Raw genomic sequence first — 18,064 nt, forward strand, 5'->3', positions numbered from 1 at the left:
CTGTTTGACAAAGTTTTCAAGTAAGGGGCAATTTTTTAGTAATGTTAGTGCATTGTCTTTTATATCAATACTTGTATAGTACATTTAATCAATTATTTTATCAGAGAAGAATAATGACATGTAGACAGTAAAATATGATCAACATCAGAGGTTGCATCTGTGATGGCTTATTACAAAGACTGTTTAATGCTGCTCAAATGTGCCATAACTGTTAATGCAACAATTGTATAATGTTGTAAGATATCATTTTAAGTGCAAAAAGTACATAATAAAAATATGAATAATAAAAAGTATAAGGCTGATTTGTCTTTAAACTGAAATTAGTCTGATGAGCACATGACATATCATAAATATAAAACAGCAGGCGCTCGTTACATTCCACTGCAAGATTTCAACAAAAATCCTTCATTGTTAGCGAAACATACGAGAATATAAAGATAACCGTCAAAGAACATTTAACACCACTGAAACACTCAATGACTTCAGGTTATACATGAAAGAGTCTTGCTGCTCAGCACAATAAATCTCTCTTACATCGTGTACGTAAGCGCTTGTTTATAATGAACGTTGTGACAGCTCTCATTCATCAGTGAATCATGTGGACGCCTTTGATTGGCCAGTATATTCATATGCTGAACGGTGATTGGTTGTTATGCTCACCGCTGTAGCAAATCAAAACGTAATGCTGTAATCGACATTCGTTTGTTTTTTAGATCGCGACTGTGGAAGTTAGTTTGAATATCTTGAATACCTTACATCTTGCATTTGGATGGCATTTTGTTCACCTTGGTGTCATTTTTCCAAAGCCTAATTCATTTCCGTGTCCGACCCTGATGTAAACACAATGCATGTTAGGAACCGATCTCTCTTATCTAATTATTATCTGCTAATGGAACCTCTCGTTCACTTTCACAATGAAAAGTTGTTCAGGAACCCTAAACCCAAGGCTTAATAGTGAGACTTAATTAAAATACGATGCTTCATTCTTGTGTGTCTCTAAATCAGCCGGCGCGTTCTCCCGTGCAGCTGCGCTGGGCTGCCGCCGGACGTCAGAACAAAAGCTTCGGTCAACGAGAGGTGAAATCACGTGTCAATCACCATCAAAAAAAGAGCTTCGCTACTGAAAAGCTATTTGATTCAGAAAACGGTGACGCTACCACCACGCTACTGAGAAATGTTGTTAAACTACTTGTTGCGATGCTACCGCTGAACACTGCATATTAGTCATATTTTCTAACTCTCTTTAATGCATTTGCCATGTTTGATCTGTTTTCCTGGTTTTTATTGTATTTTGTCATCTTGTCATACTTCGATTAAGGAGATAAAATGGTCATTATCACCGTTGATTGACATTGCAGTAAATTTCTATCACATTATATTGGCAGTTAAAATTTGGGCTGGTTTTTGTTGGAGTGGGCGGGTTTTAGTGAGCCTTTGGGCTGGAAATTTTCCACACAATTTGGCAACACTGCACGTTTGCTATGTGACTATGAAACAACAGATTGCTATCTAGCAAAGCAGGTTCTTAACTGTGGAGGACAACACAACCAAACAGCCATCAAAGGAAATGTTGCACTCTACGTTTTATATTTACTGGCGCTCAGTGTAATAATTAATACCTCTGTTTTGCTAAAATTGAGCATAATAAAGTTGTTGGCTGTCCAGTTTTTTACATCATTGACGCAGTCTGTTAGCTTTGAAAACTGGTCGGTATCACCCCGGTTCTGAGGAAATGTAAAGCTGGGTGTCAGCAGCATAACAATGGAAATTGACTTTGTTTCCTGATAACGTCTCCTAAGGGAAGCATGTAAAGTGAAAAAAGGATTGGCCCTAAAACTGATCCCTGTGGCACTCTGTGGCCTCTTAGAACACAGCTCAACCAATCAGAATCAAGGGCCAGAACTGACCGTTTTATACAGTAAATGACATTTCATCATGATACTGTGTGTCTCTGTTCACTCTTCATTACTCGTGATTCACACACATGACTGTTTATATGAACACGACTGTGTGTTTACACCTCTCCTCTAAGCCAATCATATCACAGCATCCTGCCCACCTGACTCAAAGACTGACTGTACACCAGACTCATTCATGAGAAAGAGAAATCTGATTGATTCAGCATGATTTGCATGTTTTCATCATTAACATCTCTTAACACAGCTGAGTGTCACCTCCAGATTCTGTGTGTATAAAAAACCGAATGAAATTGAACCTACATCAACCAATCAGAAGAGATTCTCATACCGCTCGTGGCTTTACTATGGAATTAATAACAGAACCACATGAACCAATTCTGACAAACTGTCAGGTCCCTTCTCTCACAAAGTCTGTACAGTACCGTAAGCCTCGATCGTACATTTGTAGTTTTGACTTTCTGATGGATCTGCTCCAGTGCATCAAATACCTTCAGCTATTTATCCAGCTCTTCATTTGTCTCAGCTAAAGATTTTTGTTTCACATTAGATCAGTGAATAATCCTGCTCGTGTCTGTGATTTGTTTATATTTACACCTCCAGCATCACATCTGCCTGTGAGTGGTAATGATGTCATGGTTACTGATGAGGTCACACGTATGATGTCACATCATGTGAATCCAGTGTGTAAACAGTTAAGGCTTGTCCTCACCAGGACGATAATCGCGTGTGTTTCTCATCGACGTGTAACGCCTTGTGACTAAACAAAGGGCGCCAATGTGAGTGTGCACACGTTTTTTGTTTGTTTTGAAGAGCAGCGTTAAAAACTGGCCGACCAATGAGATTGGCCCTTTCGTTCACGTGTCTGGAGCAGCTGAAGTTACAGTAAAACACGACATGGAACAAGATGAATTCTTCTTGTGTGACGAGCGAATGTCAGAAGCATAAAGTTGCGCAGCGCCACCTTGTGTACCGGGGTGTTTCTGTTTTTCATTAAGCGTTATTCAATTAAGTGAATTTGCACGTTCACTCGGCTCATCGCCAGTGAAAATGGTTTGGGTATGAACGGCGAAAAAAACGCTGGCGAAAAGCTTATCGTCCCGGTGTGTACGAACTTTAAGACTAATGAGCTTTTTATGGAGTTGCTTTAAAGCCTTGACTGTCCGTTGAAACGGACTTGAGATGTGAAGGTTATACTGGACAGTAGGGCTGCTCGATTATGACAAAAATCATAATCACGGTTATTTTGGCCAATATTGAGATCCCGATTATTTAACACGATTACTCATTAACTTTTAAAACAACATAGAAAATAAATAACTTTGCTTTTAAACTGTGAATTCAACTGAAAAATAAATGTAAAGAAATAGCACAGCTGAACCACAGTAAAGGAAAGGGGTGCGCTGTGGATTTATACCACAAGAAAAGAGAGGATCCTTGCCAAATGGAATGAGACACAATAATCGTTTTACCTCGATTATTTTGTTTTTGTAATTGTTGAAACCAAAATTGACGATTACAATTAATTTTCGATTAATTGCACAGCCCTACTGGACAGATGTTCTGTGAACGCGACACGTTTGATGTTTGAAGACAGATCTTGTGTCGTTTGTGCTGTTCTTATACACACACACTTTCAGTGGGGATCATGTTGATTCTCTTGTCTGTAAGTGGGTTTAAGGATTTTACTTCCTTCGTCCACATTGATTTAAAAACACACATCCCTCATTACACCAGTGCGGATGTTCTCAATGTAAAACGTCGGTGCTGATGGTTTGTGTGTATGATAGTGAATGTGAGGTGTGTTTGTGTGTGATAGGTTCCTGAATGAGGTTCTGAAGCCCATCGTGAAGACAGAGTTCCAGCTGTTGTATGTGTATCATCTGGTGGGGCCGTTCCTTCAGCGTTTCCAACAGGAGAGAACCAGATGCATGCTGGAGGTACACACACACACACACACACACACACACACACACAGTCTGTGTGCGTTTATTTCATGTCATCAAAACATTTCTGCCGTCCTGAAGAATTCGCTGCCATTCAGACTGTTTGCCTGCTCTCTCCCATGAGCCTTTGCTCTGAACACAGTCAAAGTGTGCGTGTGTGTTCGTTCCCATCAGCCTGTTTAATTCCATCAGTCTCTCTCTCTCTGTGAAGCAGCACAGAACCGATGGAGCGGGCATGCCTCTCTTTTTCACTTTCAACCATTTGATGGCAGAATGTTTGTGAATCATCCGTTTTAAATGGACAGTTCATCTGTCATCATTTACTAGCCCAGGCTAGATTGTTCCAAACCTGTAGAAATGTCTTTGTTCTGCTGAAAACAAAGGAAGATATTTGGTAGAATGTCGGTAACCAAACAGATCTCACCCACCATTGACTCCCATAGTATTTATTTTCCCTACTAGGATAGTAAATGGGGAATGAGATCTGTTTGTAAATATCTTCAACAGAACAAAGACATGTATACAGGTTTGGAACAATCTGAGGGCGAGTAAATGATGACAGAATTGTCATTTTGGGGTGAACTGTCCCTTTAAATACTCTTCTGTTGTTGCTGTATTGAGTGTAGAATGTGCTGTTGAGAATGGTCAGATTTCATTAAAAATGACCTTTTATGTGAAGAAAGAATGATAAACATGAACGTGTAATGATTCACCGGTAAAATCACATCAATCGATATACGCACACTGCTGCTTCGTCACATGACTTGCGTGCTTCAATCTCATTGGTAGTGTTTCGTTTGTCCGAGGAAATAAACGCATCTAGCTACTGTCTAAAAAAGCTGGTATTGTGTTGTCAGGTGAATGTCATTGGCAGTGTCCATAGGTATTTTTCTCAGGAGATCATTGTTTGGTGTGTAGTAATGATGACGTTAATGAATGAAGGAGCAGGTGATGATGATGAATGTGTTTCTCTTTCAGATCGGTGTGGCGTTTTATGAGATGCTTCAGGCTGTGGATCAACACTCCAAACATCTCTCCTTTATGGATCCCATCTGTGACTTTCTTTACCACATCAAGTACATGTTTACTGGAGACAGCGTCAAAGACCAGGTAACATTTACACACCGACTCCTGACCGTTGAGGAAAACTCAATTATTAAAAACTCACAGTTATTTTATCATTTACTCGGCCTACAATAAATGATGACTAATTTTTTTTTGTCACTGAGCTGATAAACTTGATCAAATTCAGTGATTTTACAGTCTGTGTCTTTGCTGTCCTCCAGTGGATTTTGGACTGTGACCTCAGTGATTTTCTCTCTCTGTGTCTGTCTGTAGGTGGAGCGGATCATCTGTTCGCTGAGGCCGGCGATGAGACTCCGTCTCCGCTTCATCACTCACACCAGTAAGATGGAGCCGGCAGCAGCCGTTTCCACGGCGACCACCATCCCTCAGCCGGTGAGCGTCTCGTCCCCGGCGCCTCAGAGCGGAGCTGCAGCGTCCAGTATTCCTCTGTCAGCGGCTCAGTGAGGAGATGACAGCCTTTCATTTCCACTAATCCACTTTTTCGTTCTTTTTTTTGCTTACTCTGTTTGTTGAACTTTTATAACATTGAGAGGATACAGATGCAGGAGAACAGAAACATTACCCCCCACACTACCCCAATCCCCCCAAAAAACTCAATACGTAATTCACACAAAAGTCATCACCTTTGTACCTATTTACATCAACAAACGAGACGCTACAAGTATAAATGATGTACAAGCAGTGCACATACTTGTACTTGTATTTTAATCAAAATCAAGTCACGATCATGACGAACAGATCAGGTTCATTATCAGAAATATAACTCATAAAAGGGTTTCACTGATGAACTTTTCACCCTTGTTAGGGAATGTTTGTATTTAATGCTTTGAATCCGGCCTGAAGTGAAGATTGTTGAGCACATTTGAGTCTTTCACGCGTGCTCGGGTCACATGGTATCGCTGCAGTGTCCACGGGACATTCACATCAACAGAGCCGCTTCATCTGATCCTCCAGCGGAACACCACAGACAGACACACTTTCATTTCTCATTAAAACTTTAGTCTGAACTGTGATCGAGAAACTCTTTTTTAGGTCAAATAAAAGTGTTTGTCTTTCTACATTCGAGTCATGTTTCATTTTCACATGTAAAGAAATGCAGTGATGCTCGTGTGAAGCCAAACGTGTGGGATGCATACACCGAATAGAAACATAAACAACACAATGACTCTGAATGAATGAAAACATTTGACTCGGAAGCTCTGGAGCGGCTCGCAGAAGAAAGTGAATAAAGACACATTTTATAGTGCGAGGTATCAAGACACGCGTGTGGTGAGGTTGTATTGCCAGGCTCAGCTCAGACGTGTGCGCAGTAAAACCCTCGCAGTCCTGTGTGAGATCAGATTGAGACGACTCCAACAGATTCTTTACCTTTGAAAGCACAATCGATCTCCAGTGGTCTGTTTGTCCGTATGAAATCTTCATTTCAGAAAATCTTCAAACAGGTTTACGGAGTTTAGATTTGGAGCTGAACCGTCACTTCAAGTGAACTGTTGAAACTAAAGAGCTCTTCACAGATTTCTCTCCCTGATGTAGATTCTGTTTGCATGCGTTTGTTCATGATTGGTCGTTTGTGTTGTGTGTGGTGAGCGTGACTGAAGTGTGTGTGTGGGCAGCGGCGAGATTGTGACTCTCCACATCAGCATTCAGCCTCACGCTTACACAACCTTCATTTAGACGAGTGTGTGTTAATGCATCTGCTGTTAACTTCACCTCCTCATGTGTCAAACGCATCAACCAGAGTAAGAGAGAATGAGAACTCGCAGCATGACATTTCACATTTTGGCTTTCTTCAGCATTTGACTATTTCTCCGGAGAGATCCAAATCTGTGGAAAATAATCAAGAATTGTTTTCTGCAGTATAGCAGATGTGATGCAGCACTTGTACTGTCAGGGCAGTAACCGTGAAATAAAACCTCATTTATAAAATCACAATTATACAGAAAATCATTTGAAAGCAAATGCGTTTCTAGATCTTTTAAACGTGGGCTGAAGACAGGGAGGTGTTTAGTGTTTAGCTCTTCTGGAGAGTAAAAATCATTCAGTATTCCTCAGAACACATGCACCATTACGCATCTGAAGAGCGTGCACGCTCGCGGTTGCCATGGTCACCTAGCTGACCCGAAACACCGGCAGATAAACCGATTCAGTCGGACCGCTGAAGAAAGTAATACTCGCCCCCGCTGGAAATATAGAGCTGAAGAAATCATCATCTTACGTCATAATGTCAGAGATAATCTGGAGATTCATGTGAAGCTGTAATGTTCCTCACTCACATCACATCACACATCACATCACATCTCACATCACATCTCACATCACATCTCACGTCACATCTCACATCACATCTCACATCACACATCACATCTCACATCACATCTCACATCACATCACACATCACACATCACATCTCACATCACATCTCACATCACATCTCACATCACATCTCACATCACATCTCACATCACATCTCACATCACATCCATCACATCACATTACATCCATCACATCACATCCATCCATCACATCACATCACATTCATCCATCACATCACATCACATCACATCACATCCATCACACCACATCCCATCCATCACACCACATCCATCACATCCGTCACACCACATCACATCCATCACATCACATCACATCCATCACATCACATTCATCACACCACATCACATCCACCACATCACATCCATCACATCACACCCATCACATCACACCCATCACATCACATCCATCACACCACATCACATCACATCCACCACATCACATCCATCACATCCATCCATCACACAACATCCATCACATCACATCACATCCATCACATTCATCACATCACATCCATCACATTACACCCATCACACCATATCACATCCATCACATCACATCCATCCATCCATCACATCCATCACATCACATCACATCCATCACATCGCATCACATCCGTCCATCACATCACATCCATCACACCACACCACATCACATTCATCACATCCATCACATCCATCACACCACATCACATCCGTCACACCACATCACGTCCATCACATCACACCACATCCATCACACCACATCACATCCATCACATCCATAACATCACATCCGTCACACCACATCACATTCATCACATCACATTCACTCACATCCACATCTCACATCACATCTCACATCACATCTCACATCACAACATGATGACATGACACTTCTCCTCAAACAACTCAACACAGGAAAAAGAGAAAAGTCAAAAATGTCAAATCAAACAATGGCGGTCAGTATTGTCCATGTGTTTGGAGAATCTGTTCACTTAAACATCTCTCTCTTACCTACGGAAATGTGGTTTTTGATAAGAAAGTGAATTGTGAGCATGGATTACAGCAGGAATCAAGGTCGTGTAGTTTATGGTTGATTTTAGTGTCGGTCTGGTTCATGTTTGTGCTTCTCGCCGATACGGAGCAGGATTTTGGACTAATGAGATTTCACTGCAAGTGATGCAGCAGCATAAAGGCTCTTATATAAAACACCACATGACCGATCTCTCTGATGGAGGACAGATCTGCTGTGACTGATCAAGACAGCTGAACTCGTACCTATAGAGCATCACAGAGACGACCGCTGATCACGCCTCTGTTCATCAGACATCTGATGACATCACTTCCTGCGCTAAGAACCATAACTTGAGCTCATGAGGGTTTGATTGACACGAGCACAACAGCATGATAGGATTCGAAAGCTCAGGCTGTCTCATGAGGCAGTGCGTTCGGAGGCAGCGCTCGGGCACGAAGGCAGCTCCGAGAAACACATTCTGCCTTCAGAGGCAGCGTCACGGAATTCTGCTCGAAATATAAACAGAGGACGCCTTTGTGATAACTCATCGAATCTTTTATAACTACAATACTAATTTCTCGATAGAAATGCAATCAAAAGTTGTAAAAAGAAAAATTAGAACTTTATTTACACAAAAACTGTGCTCTAGCCGCTTTCTTGGCCTTGCTCGACCAATCACACACCCCCCCCCCGTGAGCACACGCACAGAATTGTGGGACATTGAAGGCAGTGAAGGATACATCTGTGCTCCCTTCAAACATCGACCCGATGGAGGTATCTCAGGAGACGGGTGGTAAAGCAAACACTGGATTCGGACGTGCCTTGATGCCTTCCAACCTTGAAATGCTGCCTCCGAAGGACGCAGCCAGGAAGTGATGCAAACTGCACAAAACAGCAGAGACGCACCAAAAAATGATGTAGAAATGAGAAAATAATCCAAACACACAAAAAGAGAGCAAAGACTGAGTGTGTGAGAGACTGAACATGAATTCCTCTCACTGAAGGCAGAGAAATGACAGTCAGAATAAGATATCAAAACTCATTTTAAACACAAACACTTTCTCACAGAAGTATGGAGTTATAATGAATTACAATAAAAACATTAAAATACATCAGACATGACATCTGACACATCCAGTAGAGTCTCTGTGCCGTTGCCTGGCAACATGAGTGTGAGACACTGTCTGGTGTCTGTCACAAACACACGCATCTTTCATTTGTTTTAATGGAGTAATAAAAGAAAACAAGGGATGCTAACATTTCTGTCAGCGATCGTGTGAGCTTTTCAAGTGTCCTGTGACTTTATGTAAACATTCAGGATTTTTTCAGGAGTGTCATACACCCCGAGGCGATTTTTACTCAAGGACATTCTTTATGTATCTTTATCAGTGTTTTACTTTGGGAAAGTTTTACTTCACTGCATTATAAAGCATGTATTACACTTCTTACTCCACTAAATTTAAAAAAACATTGTTTTACGTGCTTTTACCTTTACCTACACTTAAAGTCCCCGTGAACCAGAGGCTGCGATCGTTTTTACTTCCGTACTTTAACGCATTTCTGAGTGAAATGGAATTTTGAATGAGAAAAATAGTGGGCGTGGCTTTCGTCTTTCTCTGCGATTTGAGTGGATGTATAAAATCAGGAGTTGGATTTTGAAATGGAACTGGCAGCAGACTGACAGTTGGAGGGGAGGAGTTAACGGATGCTCCGCCCAAGCCGTCTAACATACCTCATTTAAGACGGATCGTCATTTCAGGGCGCAAGTGCATTTTCAGATTTGAACTGAAGATTATGAGGGCACACCAATTTTAAAAAGAAAATGATCCACATTGATAAACTGTTTACAATAAACGCTGCAATATTTCATGAAGAAATAGACACTGTCATTTTGAATTCCACTGGGACTTTAACATTAAAACCTTACTTTTACTGAAGTAAAGCCATTTTTGAGTAAAATTACTTGAGTAAAAGTAAGAAGGTGCTATGATTATTAATGTACTATTATTATCAAATGTAGTTGAGTAAAACATATGACATATGCCATGCTTTATTATGTAGGGAAGTAAATTTCCCAAGATACTTGATCCTTCAGTGTAAAAATACTCAAGTACTTTCCACCTCTGCATTCACCGAATAAAAGTGTCTGCTGACTGCATCTCTGTAATGGAAACATCAAGTATATTAACCTCCGTTTGTGAATTCAGCCAAATAAAAGAATCCCAAATGAAATGTTGATGTTGTGAGAGCAAGAATGGATTGTAAAAGGCCGTCACATGCATCATTTCAGACAGTACATAAAACAAAGACTGCGAATGACTGAGATGTTTAACGTGCGTGTTGTTTAAATGCAGACGTCTGGTTGATATCTGCAGACTCTTTGATTTACGTCTGCTTACAGAGTTAAAGTAAATTCCAGGCCGAGCACGCGCGGGAGAATAAAGTGATGTGCTGTTAAACTCTCATCTGTGTTTGAGCTCTGGATCATTTCACCGCTCGCAAACATGTCTCTGCGCTTCAGCAGAATTAAGTCTTTATACACACGTTTCTACACCTCTGGCCTGCTGTATGCACCCTCTCTATTCCATTAATGCTGCGTGGTCAGCGTATCCATGGCAACACTGAACATCAAGCGTGTGTGTGTGTTGAGTCGTTTGTGGGTGAGTGTATATTTGACCTATTTGAGAGTGTTCATGTCTGTCATTCATGTTTCTATTATATCTGTCTGTCTCTGCAGACGTGACTGAAACACTCTCTCTCCGTGCTCATGAAGAGTCTCTCAGCAGAGCGGTACATTAGACCTCAGGGATGGTCGGAGGTCAGTGGACCAGAGATCAGCGATAAACATATTACAGCGTAACATCACCTCTCAAGAGACATTTAAACACACCAAAGCCTCCGGTTCAATGATTATAATGAGAGTTTGACACAGATGACCGCTGGTCAGACGAGAGAGAGAGAGAGAGAGAGTTTGAAACCTCACATCATCTGATAAACACACAGATCAGATGACCATCCAGAATCCAGCCTTCATGACTCTCACGTGAAGTGATTTATGGTCTGACGCATGATAAACACGTCTGCGCTCTTCACATACTTTATTCTCCAGTCAGCAGAGTTAAAGGGACACTTCACCCAAAAATGAAAGTTCTGTCATCATTTACTCGCCCTCTTCTCATTTCGAACCTGCATGAGTTTCTTTCTTCTGCAGAGCACAAAAGAAGATATTTTGAAGAATGTAACCAGCACGCATGGACTTGCATTGGTATACAACAGAAGTGAATGGGGTCCAGTTCTGTTCGGTTTCCAAATTTCTTCTTTTGTGTTCTGCATTCATACTTTTTGGTGAACTGTCACTTTAAAATGGTCAGAAAAACCACTAAACTGACAAAAAGTTTAATGTTCGGACAGTTGGATTGATTTTAAAACATTACAAAAGTCTTTGAAATCTTTAACTTTTATACCCAGAACCAATGAAGCAAAACCCAAGAGCAACTTCAGGTCACACTGTCTGTAAACTCAGAACAAAACAAACAAACAAACGTGTGTGTCTTCACATGCACTTACATCAGTTTTAATGGAGTCAGCAGAACATTCTTTATGGGATTTGATGTGTCTGATAGAATAATTGAGTCATTCTCTTGACACATCGGCATTTTCGTTCATCTTGAACTCTGTTACTACAGCAAAGATGATCTCATACATCTGCTTTAATGGAACATCAGTATTTCACAGTTTACACTTTTCACATTGTTTACTGAAAAAACAGCAATATACCGTAAAATATATATTTTTCAGTACAATTATAGGATATAAGGATATATATTAAATCGTTTCCCCCATTTTTCTTGTAAATATGTTGTCTTGTTCTGTAATTTTATAGTTTTTGACTGTATTTCAAAAATAAACTGTAAAAAAAGAAATCTTGTTTAAAAAAACAGCTGGCCGCAGCTGGGGCGTCTGAAATGAACTGTAAAATTACAGTTCCTCCCTGTTTTCCTTGTAAATTTGCAGGGTTTTTTCTAATATTTTGTGGGTTTTTTTTTAAACATATTTCAAAAAATACATAAAAATCAGTTAAAAAGCAGTAAAATTCAGTTTTTACGTTTTACAGTGAATTTTTTTGGTAAAATGACAGTTAAGATCATTTCAGTCAACAATCGTCTGATGAATCTTTTTTCATTAAATTCATTTGTTGTGCAACAGAAAGTTTCTGTGGATGTTAAATGTTCTTTACAGAACTGTACATGCAGCTAAATAGACTGATTTCCCGCCGCCGCCATGTTGAAATGGAAAGCGAGGCAGCGGTGGGAAGGAAAGCGGAAGGTCAGATAGACTGCAATGGTTTGGAGTTATTAAAGCGATTTATGATCTTAAATGTGACAATAGAAGCGTAAGACGCATGTCACACGAGGTGTTTTACTTCACCATCACATATGAGTGACTGTTTAAACTGCCATACGTGTGTTTCACACGGCCAATCTAACCTTGGTTTAAACGCATCATTTGTTTTTTCATGTCACAGACACCCGTTGTGTCCATTAGCTGTCCAAGCATTGCAGAGTCTGCTGTCCTTCTGGTTTTCTTCCCACCTCTGCCTCGCTTTCCATTTCAACATGGCAGCGGAGTGAAATCAGTCTATAAAGAACCTTTCAGAAACCCGTGAATGTAAGCGTGTACAGTAGGTTATCTTTTTTTCTCAATGAACTCAACTCAACTCACTTTTATGGTCACATCAACACATGTGGTGAGTGAAAGTCTTGGGTGCGTACTCCATACAAAGTAGAATGCAGTTGGACAGACAACCGTAGGACTTCACAGACTTAAGTGACAGTACGTGGTGCAGACGAACAGTGCAAAGTATAAACAGACAGACTGTACAAAAAAGACAATGTACATTATACACATATGGACAATATGTACACTATGTCAAGGATGCCGTGGAAAAGAACCACGGCATTTAAATATATTTATAAATAATATTTAAATTCCAAAGCTTCTGAAACAGGGTTGCCATCAGTTTTACAGAAAACATTTGACTGGTCAATCACAGCGTTCAGCCGCCAAACTCGTTTGAATGATTTGAATCACAACAACATGTGTGAGGTCTCAACAGGTCAGATGTGAAAATAATTGAATATTACATAAATCAATATTCCACCTCCATGTTATTGTTTGGTAATTATGTGTGTAATAGGCAGAACATGATGTCAAAATCAACCTGAACAGAGACACATGAATCACTGGTTGTAACACACGTGATGATGATGATTGACGTTTGTACTTCAGCTGATGAAACATTTGCTTTCTGAAGACACTGAGTGCAGTTAAATGTATTAACATGATGACAGATGAGTGGAGCCCTGCTGATGTTCTCAAGAGCTCTCATTAGTTCACCTCATCCTCATCATACACACACTGAATGAATGACAAGAGTATGCTGAAGTTTCCATGGAGACGAGTGAACATCATCATTCATCTGTAGGACAACAAGTGATAGGACGGCATGTCAATTCTCGTTCATGCAAAATAAAGATTTTTTTAAACAAATCATTCAAAATATAGAAGTGCACACATGGAAGAACAGAAATGATGTGGTGATAATAATGAATGTGAAATAAAATATTAGCAATGTCAGCCATGCTACTTGCATAATATTAATATGCATTATAACAATTCTCTCACAATATTAAAATGGCGCCACAAAAGCAAATGAAAGTGGGATAAAGCTTGATCTCTCACTGTCCAATGACAGTGCTTGTTACATTTACGAGTGAGAGAGGGTTTGACTCTTCAAATTGAGGCAAAAGCTGATTGGTTGCCCCCATGTGCCCCCCACGTTTTTAACTCGATTTACAAATGGATAAAGATAAGCAATTGGCAAATGCTTTTATAAAAAGCGATTTAAAATGTGTATTTAAAAGATTTATTAACAAACTTTTTATTGTTTTACTTTCCTATGTTTTAAAAAATGAATTAAATAAACAGTTTGAAATGTATCTATTTATTTATTCATTTAAAAGGGATCGTTTAAATGTATTGTTTTATTGTTCAATTAAACTTCATTTTAAAACACAAATTTAAAATTAAAAAGTGATTTATTTGTTTACATTTTTATGTTTTAGATATTAAATTGATCAGTTGATTCTTCATTTTATTTCTAAACGGCACTCCCGGTCCTCCGTATATCACCCTTAACCTTTTGGATTAGAGTTCATGAATCTATCGTGTCCTCTGATTGTGTTCAAGTGTTTCTTAAACACTTGTGGATTATTTTATTTATAGGCTTGAATGAAAAAGGCATACACACTTTGTTTTGGGGAAAGAGCTATAGTCCCTCTGGACATGTTGTTATTACATGATCTGGTCCTTCACTTTATTTGAGGATGTTATTTAATGATGCTTCTCACTATTGTATGTCCTAATAAACTGGCACTTTCCTCACTCAGTAAAGCTCATTTTCAGCAGAATTTGGCTCTCGGTGAGGTTTTGAGTGGGTGGATTTAAATACGTGTAGGAGTAATTTCCAGAAAACATAGTGTATGGCCATGTAAATGTGCTCTAAAGCACTGCAGATGTTAACAGAACTGAAGAACCAGTCACTCACAAACTTCATCATTAAGTTCTTCTATCAAATATCTCCTTTAATAATACATTCATCTTTATTTAGACACCCCACACAGTTTGTTTCTGTGTGTTGTGCACATTCTTCTACCGTTAACACGAGAACACTTATACATCACATCACAATCCAGTTGATGAGAGACAGAAGACTTGATAGTCTTCCAGTGAACACATATAAGCAGACACGGATCATGTGTGTGAAACAGACACTGTGACATCACACAAGTACACAGAGATATTAATAATGATCACACCATATAGAGTATGCAGGGGAGGACTTACCATTAGGCACAGGTAGGCAATCGCCTGGGGCCCCGAGCTACCGGGGGGCCCCAAAAGGAAGGGGTGGACTTAACCAATAAGCCATGTCAGCAGCCACGTGGAGCCCCAAGTAATCATCCAAAATAGTCGGGAAATCCCTGTTAACGTTTTACGTTCTTACATCTGTACGAAGGCACTCCCCCCATTATAGATTAGAGTGGATCATTCCATTAGCACCGTATATGCGCGAGACGAGTTCGACACCAGCTAGAGAAAGTTAACGCAGCGGCGGAATTAGTAGAACTGCCCACAGCGAGAGTGTCATTGTGTGGTACATTAGCTGCAAAACGAAGTAAAAGTCGCAGGGAAATAAAACCACAAAGAACGCAGCTACACCAGCGGAGAGGAAAAAAGACGATTTACAAAAGATTGTTGCCAAAGTCTCTGCTTTTCCCCACACAAACTCCACCTCTCTCTCTCCCGCCAGACACAGGACTCTCCCGGCCACGAGCAATGATAATGTGCCGGTGAGTCTCATGGGTTAGTTAAAGGACAAACTCAACAGGTCATACTGTGAAGCTTTTAAAATGCAAATAAGAAGAATAAAAACCACTAGATCATGTTTGCATGTCAAAGCACCAGTTAATAGTGATTTATTGTTTGCATTGCAAGGGCCAAACTTGACAACTCTACATGTATGGTTATTACTATTATTCTTATTATACACTGGTCTCTGCAAACTCAAGAGTTTACGATCACATTTAGGTGAAGTGGAACTTTTAATGTGAATGTGATGTGTAATTCAATTGAAGTTGATCCTTCTAACACACTTCACTGTTTGCCATTGTTACGAAGGGTAATACTCAATTTTACGGTGCCGTTGTTACACATGTTACATGTAATTGTAATGTAACGAACCCTGAACCAAACCCTAATCCTATCGTAAGTACATGTAGTTCATTTTTTTACTCCGTACTTAAATGTATAATTACACTGTAGCACGGGGACGGTAAAATAAAGTGTAACCTCACAAAGCAGCTTTGCAGAAAACTTGTAGAAGAAAGACGACGTGTGATTTCTGAACATTAATGCCGTTTTAGCCACTTTCATATTCACCCTCTTGTTCAACCTTTTTAATCAACCTGTGACATACACACATTCTTATACCTTTAATACAAACAAAACACGCTAACAAAAATAAACACTAAATAAAAAACAACAACAGGTGAGTTTAAAAACATCCAACTCTTGGTCTTGAATGACAGTAAGTGGAGCAGTGAGAGTCAGTGGTTTGATTGACGTCATTTCAAGGGCTTTTCTTCATCTTCTGTCCTCATACGTCTCATTCGACCTTCAGACCGACACGACTGCTGCCAAAACAACATTCCTGTTTCTCTTCTGTGGGGATCCAGGGTTATTATAGGCGACTAAAACTCTTTCAAGCATTAAACGATTTCTATCAAGTAAAAGCCAAATATACTGCAGGCCAAAGAATTACTAAGCCTTCAAATAACAAAAGTTTAAGTTAAAGTTGAGGCACTAAAATGATCAACTGGAAATAAATATAAACTAACCTGAAACTGAAATGACACCTTAACAGCAAAAAGAGTCAAAAGCACATAACAAGATATCTAAAAATAACTCAAAAACGAACTATATAAAAAAAACCTAATTCTAAATGTTAATAAAACAACAAGTAAAAAACCTGACACTACCAGATCTCCAATAAAACTGACTTAACGCTTTATTGGAAATTATAACCATCACTAGAATGAATTTGACAAAAGACAAATGAAATGACAAATAAACAACAATCCAACAAGGGACTTCAAATCATTTTCAACTGAAAGTCATTTATTTTGAGCCTAAAAAAAGTGACGGGCGATGATTGATGACATCATAGACATATAGTGCTTTATTGAATCATCCCTGATTCAACGTGGCCCAAAGCATTTCATACGGCCACACGACATCATCAATATGGGTTAACAGAAGAAAAAGATGACATTACAGACATAAAAGAGAGATTTTAAGGTTTTGGTGAAAATATCAATGAATGAAACATCAGCGATGACACATGAGGGTCTGTAAGGCCACTGCGGAAGTGCTCATCTGAAACATTATACAAATCAACTCATATTTACTGTAATATTCAGAAAATCAGAGTAACTTCATGTCAAGTGCTCGTCCCTCCTGCTGTGTGTGTGCGTGCGTGTGTGTGTGCACGCGTGTGCGTGTGTTCAGCTTCAGCTCTTGTATGATGTTAGCTTGAATGTGTGTTTGTGTTAACAGAGTCTTAACGTCCTGAACTCTCTTCCGCAAGCGGACGCTCTGTGAGTCGAGTCGGCCTGAAACACAAACACAAGCGCCGTCCGTTAATGTCACTCTCTTCACATGAGGACTTGAGTCCTGTACATGTCCACATGTTCTGTGTGATGGAAGAACACTTGAGCTTCACGTCTGCCGTACATTTCCACAGTGAGAGAGAACAGCTGAGATTGTCATTAACGTGTGTGTGTGTGACTGGTTGACAGTTCATCATTCTGTCTGTGGTCATTAATGTGAAGCAGGAGAGTGATTTAGATAAAGGAAAGACTAAATGGCCAACACCGAATCATCATCAGTGCACGTCCCGTGAGCATCTCCAGAACACAGATCTTCTACACCTCACTCCACAGATCAACTCTTAACGCCTCTCTGCCGTCGTGTGACGCCCCCTGGCAGGTGGAGGCGTGTCGCAGCGGTCGGGTCAGGGTACAGGCTGAGGGTCGCGAGGTCATTTTGTGGTGCTCAGAGTGTCGGTGGGTCCCGGCGGACCCTCGTCTTTTGGCACCGCGCCGTTGTGTTGCGTTTCCTCCATGTACTGCTGCACGGCCCGCAACACGGCATCTTCAACCAGACGCT

At 40.2% G+C, this 18,064-nt stretch overlaps 1 protein-coding gene across 2 annotated transcripts in view; it reads left to right on the plus strand.

Moving 5' to 3' along the window:
• Window positions 1–5,509, plus strand: part of med23 (mediator complex subunit 23) — a 31,542-nt gene extending 26,033 nt beyond the window's left edge. For both annotated transcript variants that reach the window (XM_057353570.1, XM_057353571.1), the window contains 3 exons: window positions 3,736–3,856; window positions 4,841–4,972; window positions 5,201–5,509. In XM_057353570.1, coding sequence (XP_057209553.1) covers window positions 3,736–3,856; window positions 4,841–4,972; window positions 5,201–5,392 — 445 coding nt within the window. In that variant the 3' untranslated portion in view covers window positions 5,393–5,509. The remainder of the gene's footprint in view (window positions 1–3,735; window positions 3,857–4,840; window positions 4,973–5,200) is intronic.
• The last annotated feature ends 12,555 nt before the right edge of the window (window positions 5,510–18,064 follow it).

The sequence above is a fragment of the Triplophysa rosa genome, linkage group LG15 (assembly GCF_024868665.1).
Source record: "Triplophysa rosa linkage group LG15, Trosa_1v2, whole genome shotgun sequence".
Taxonomy (NCBI): domain Eukaryota; kingdom Metazoa; phylum Chordata; class Actinopteri; order Cypriniformes; family Nemacheilidae; genus Triplophysa; species Triplophysa rosa.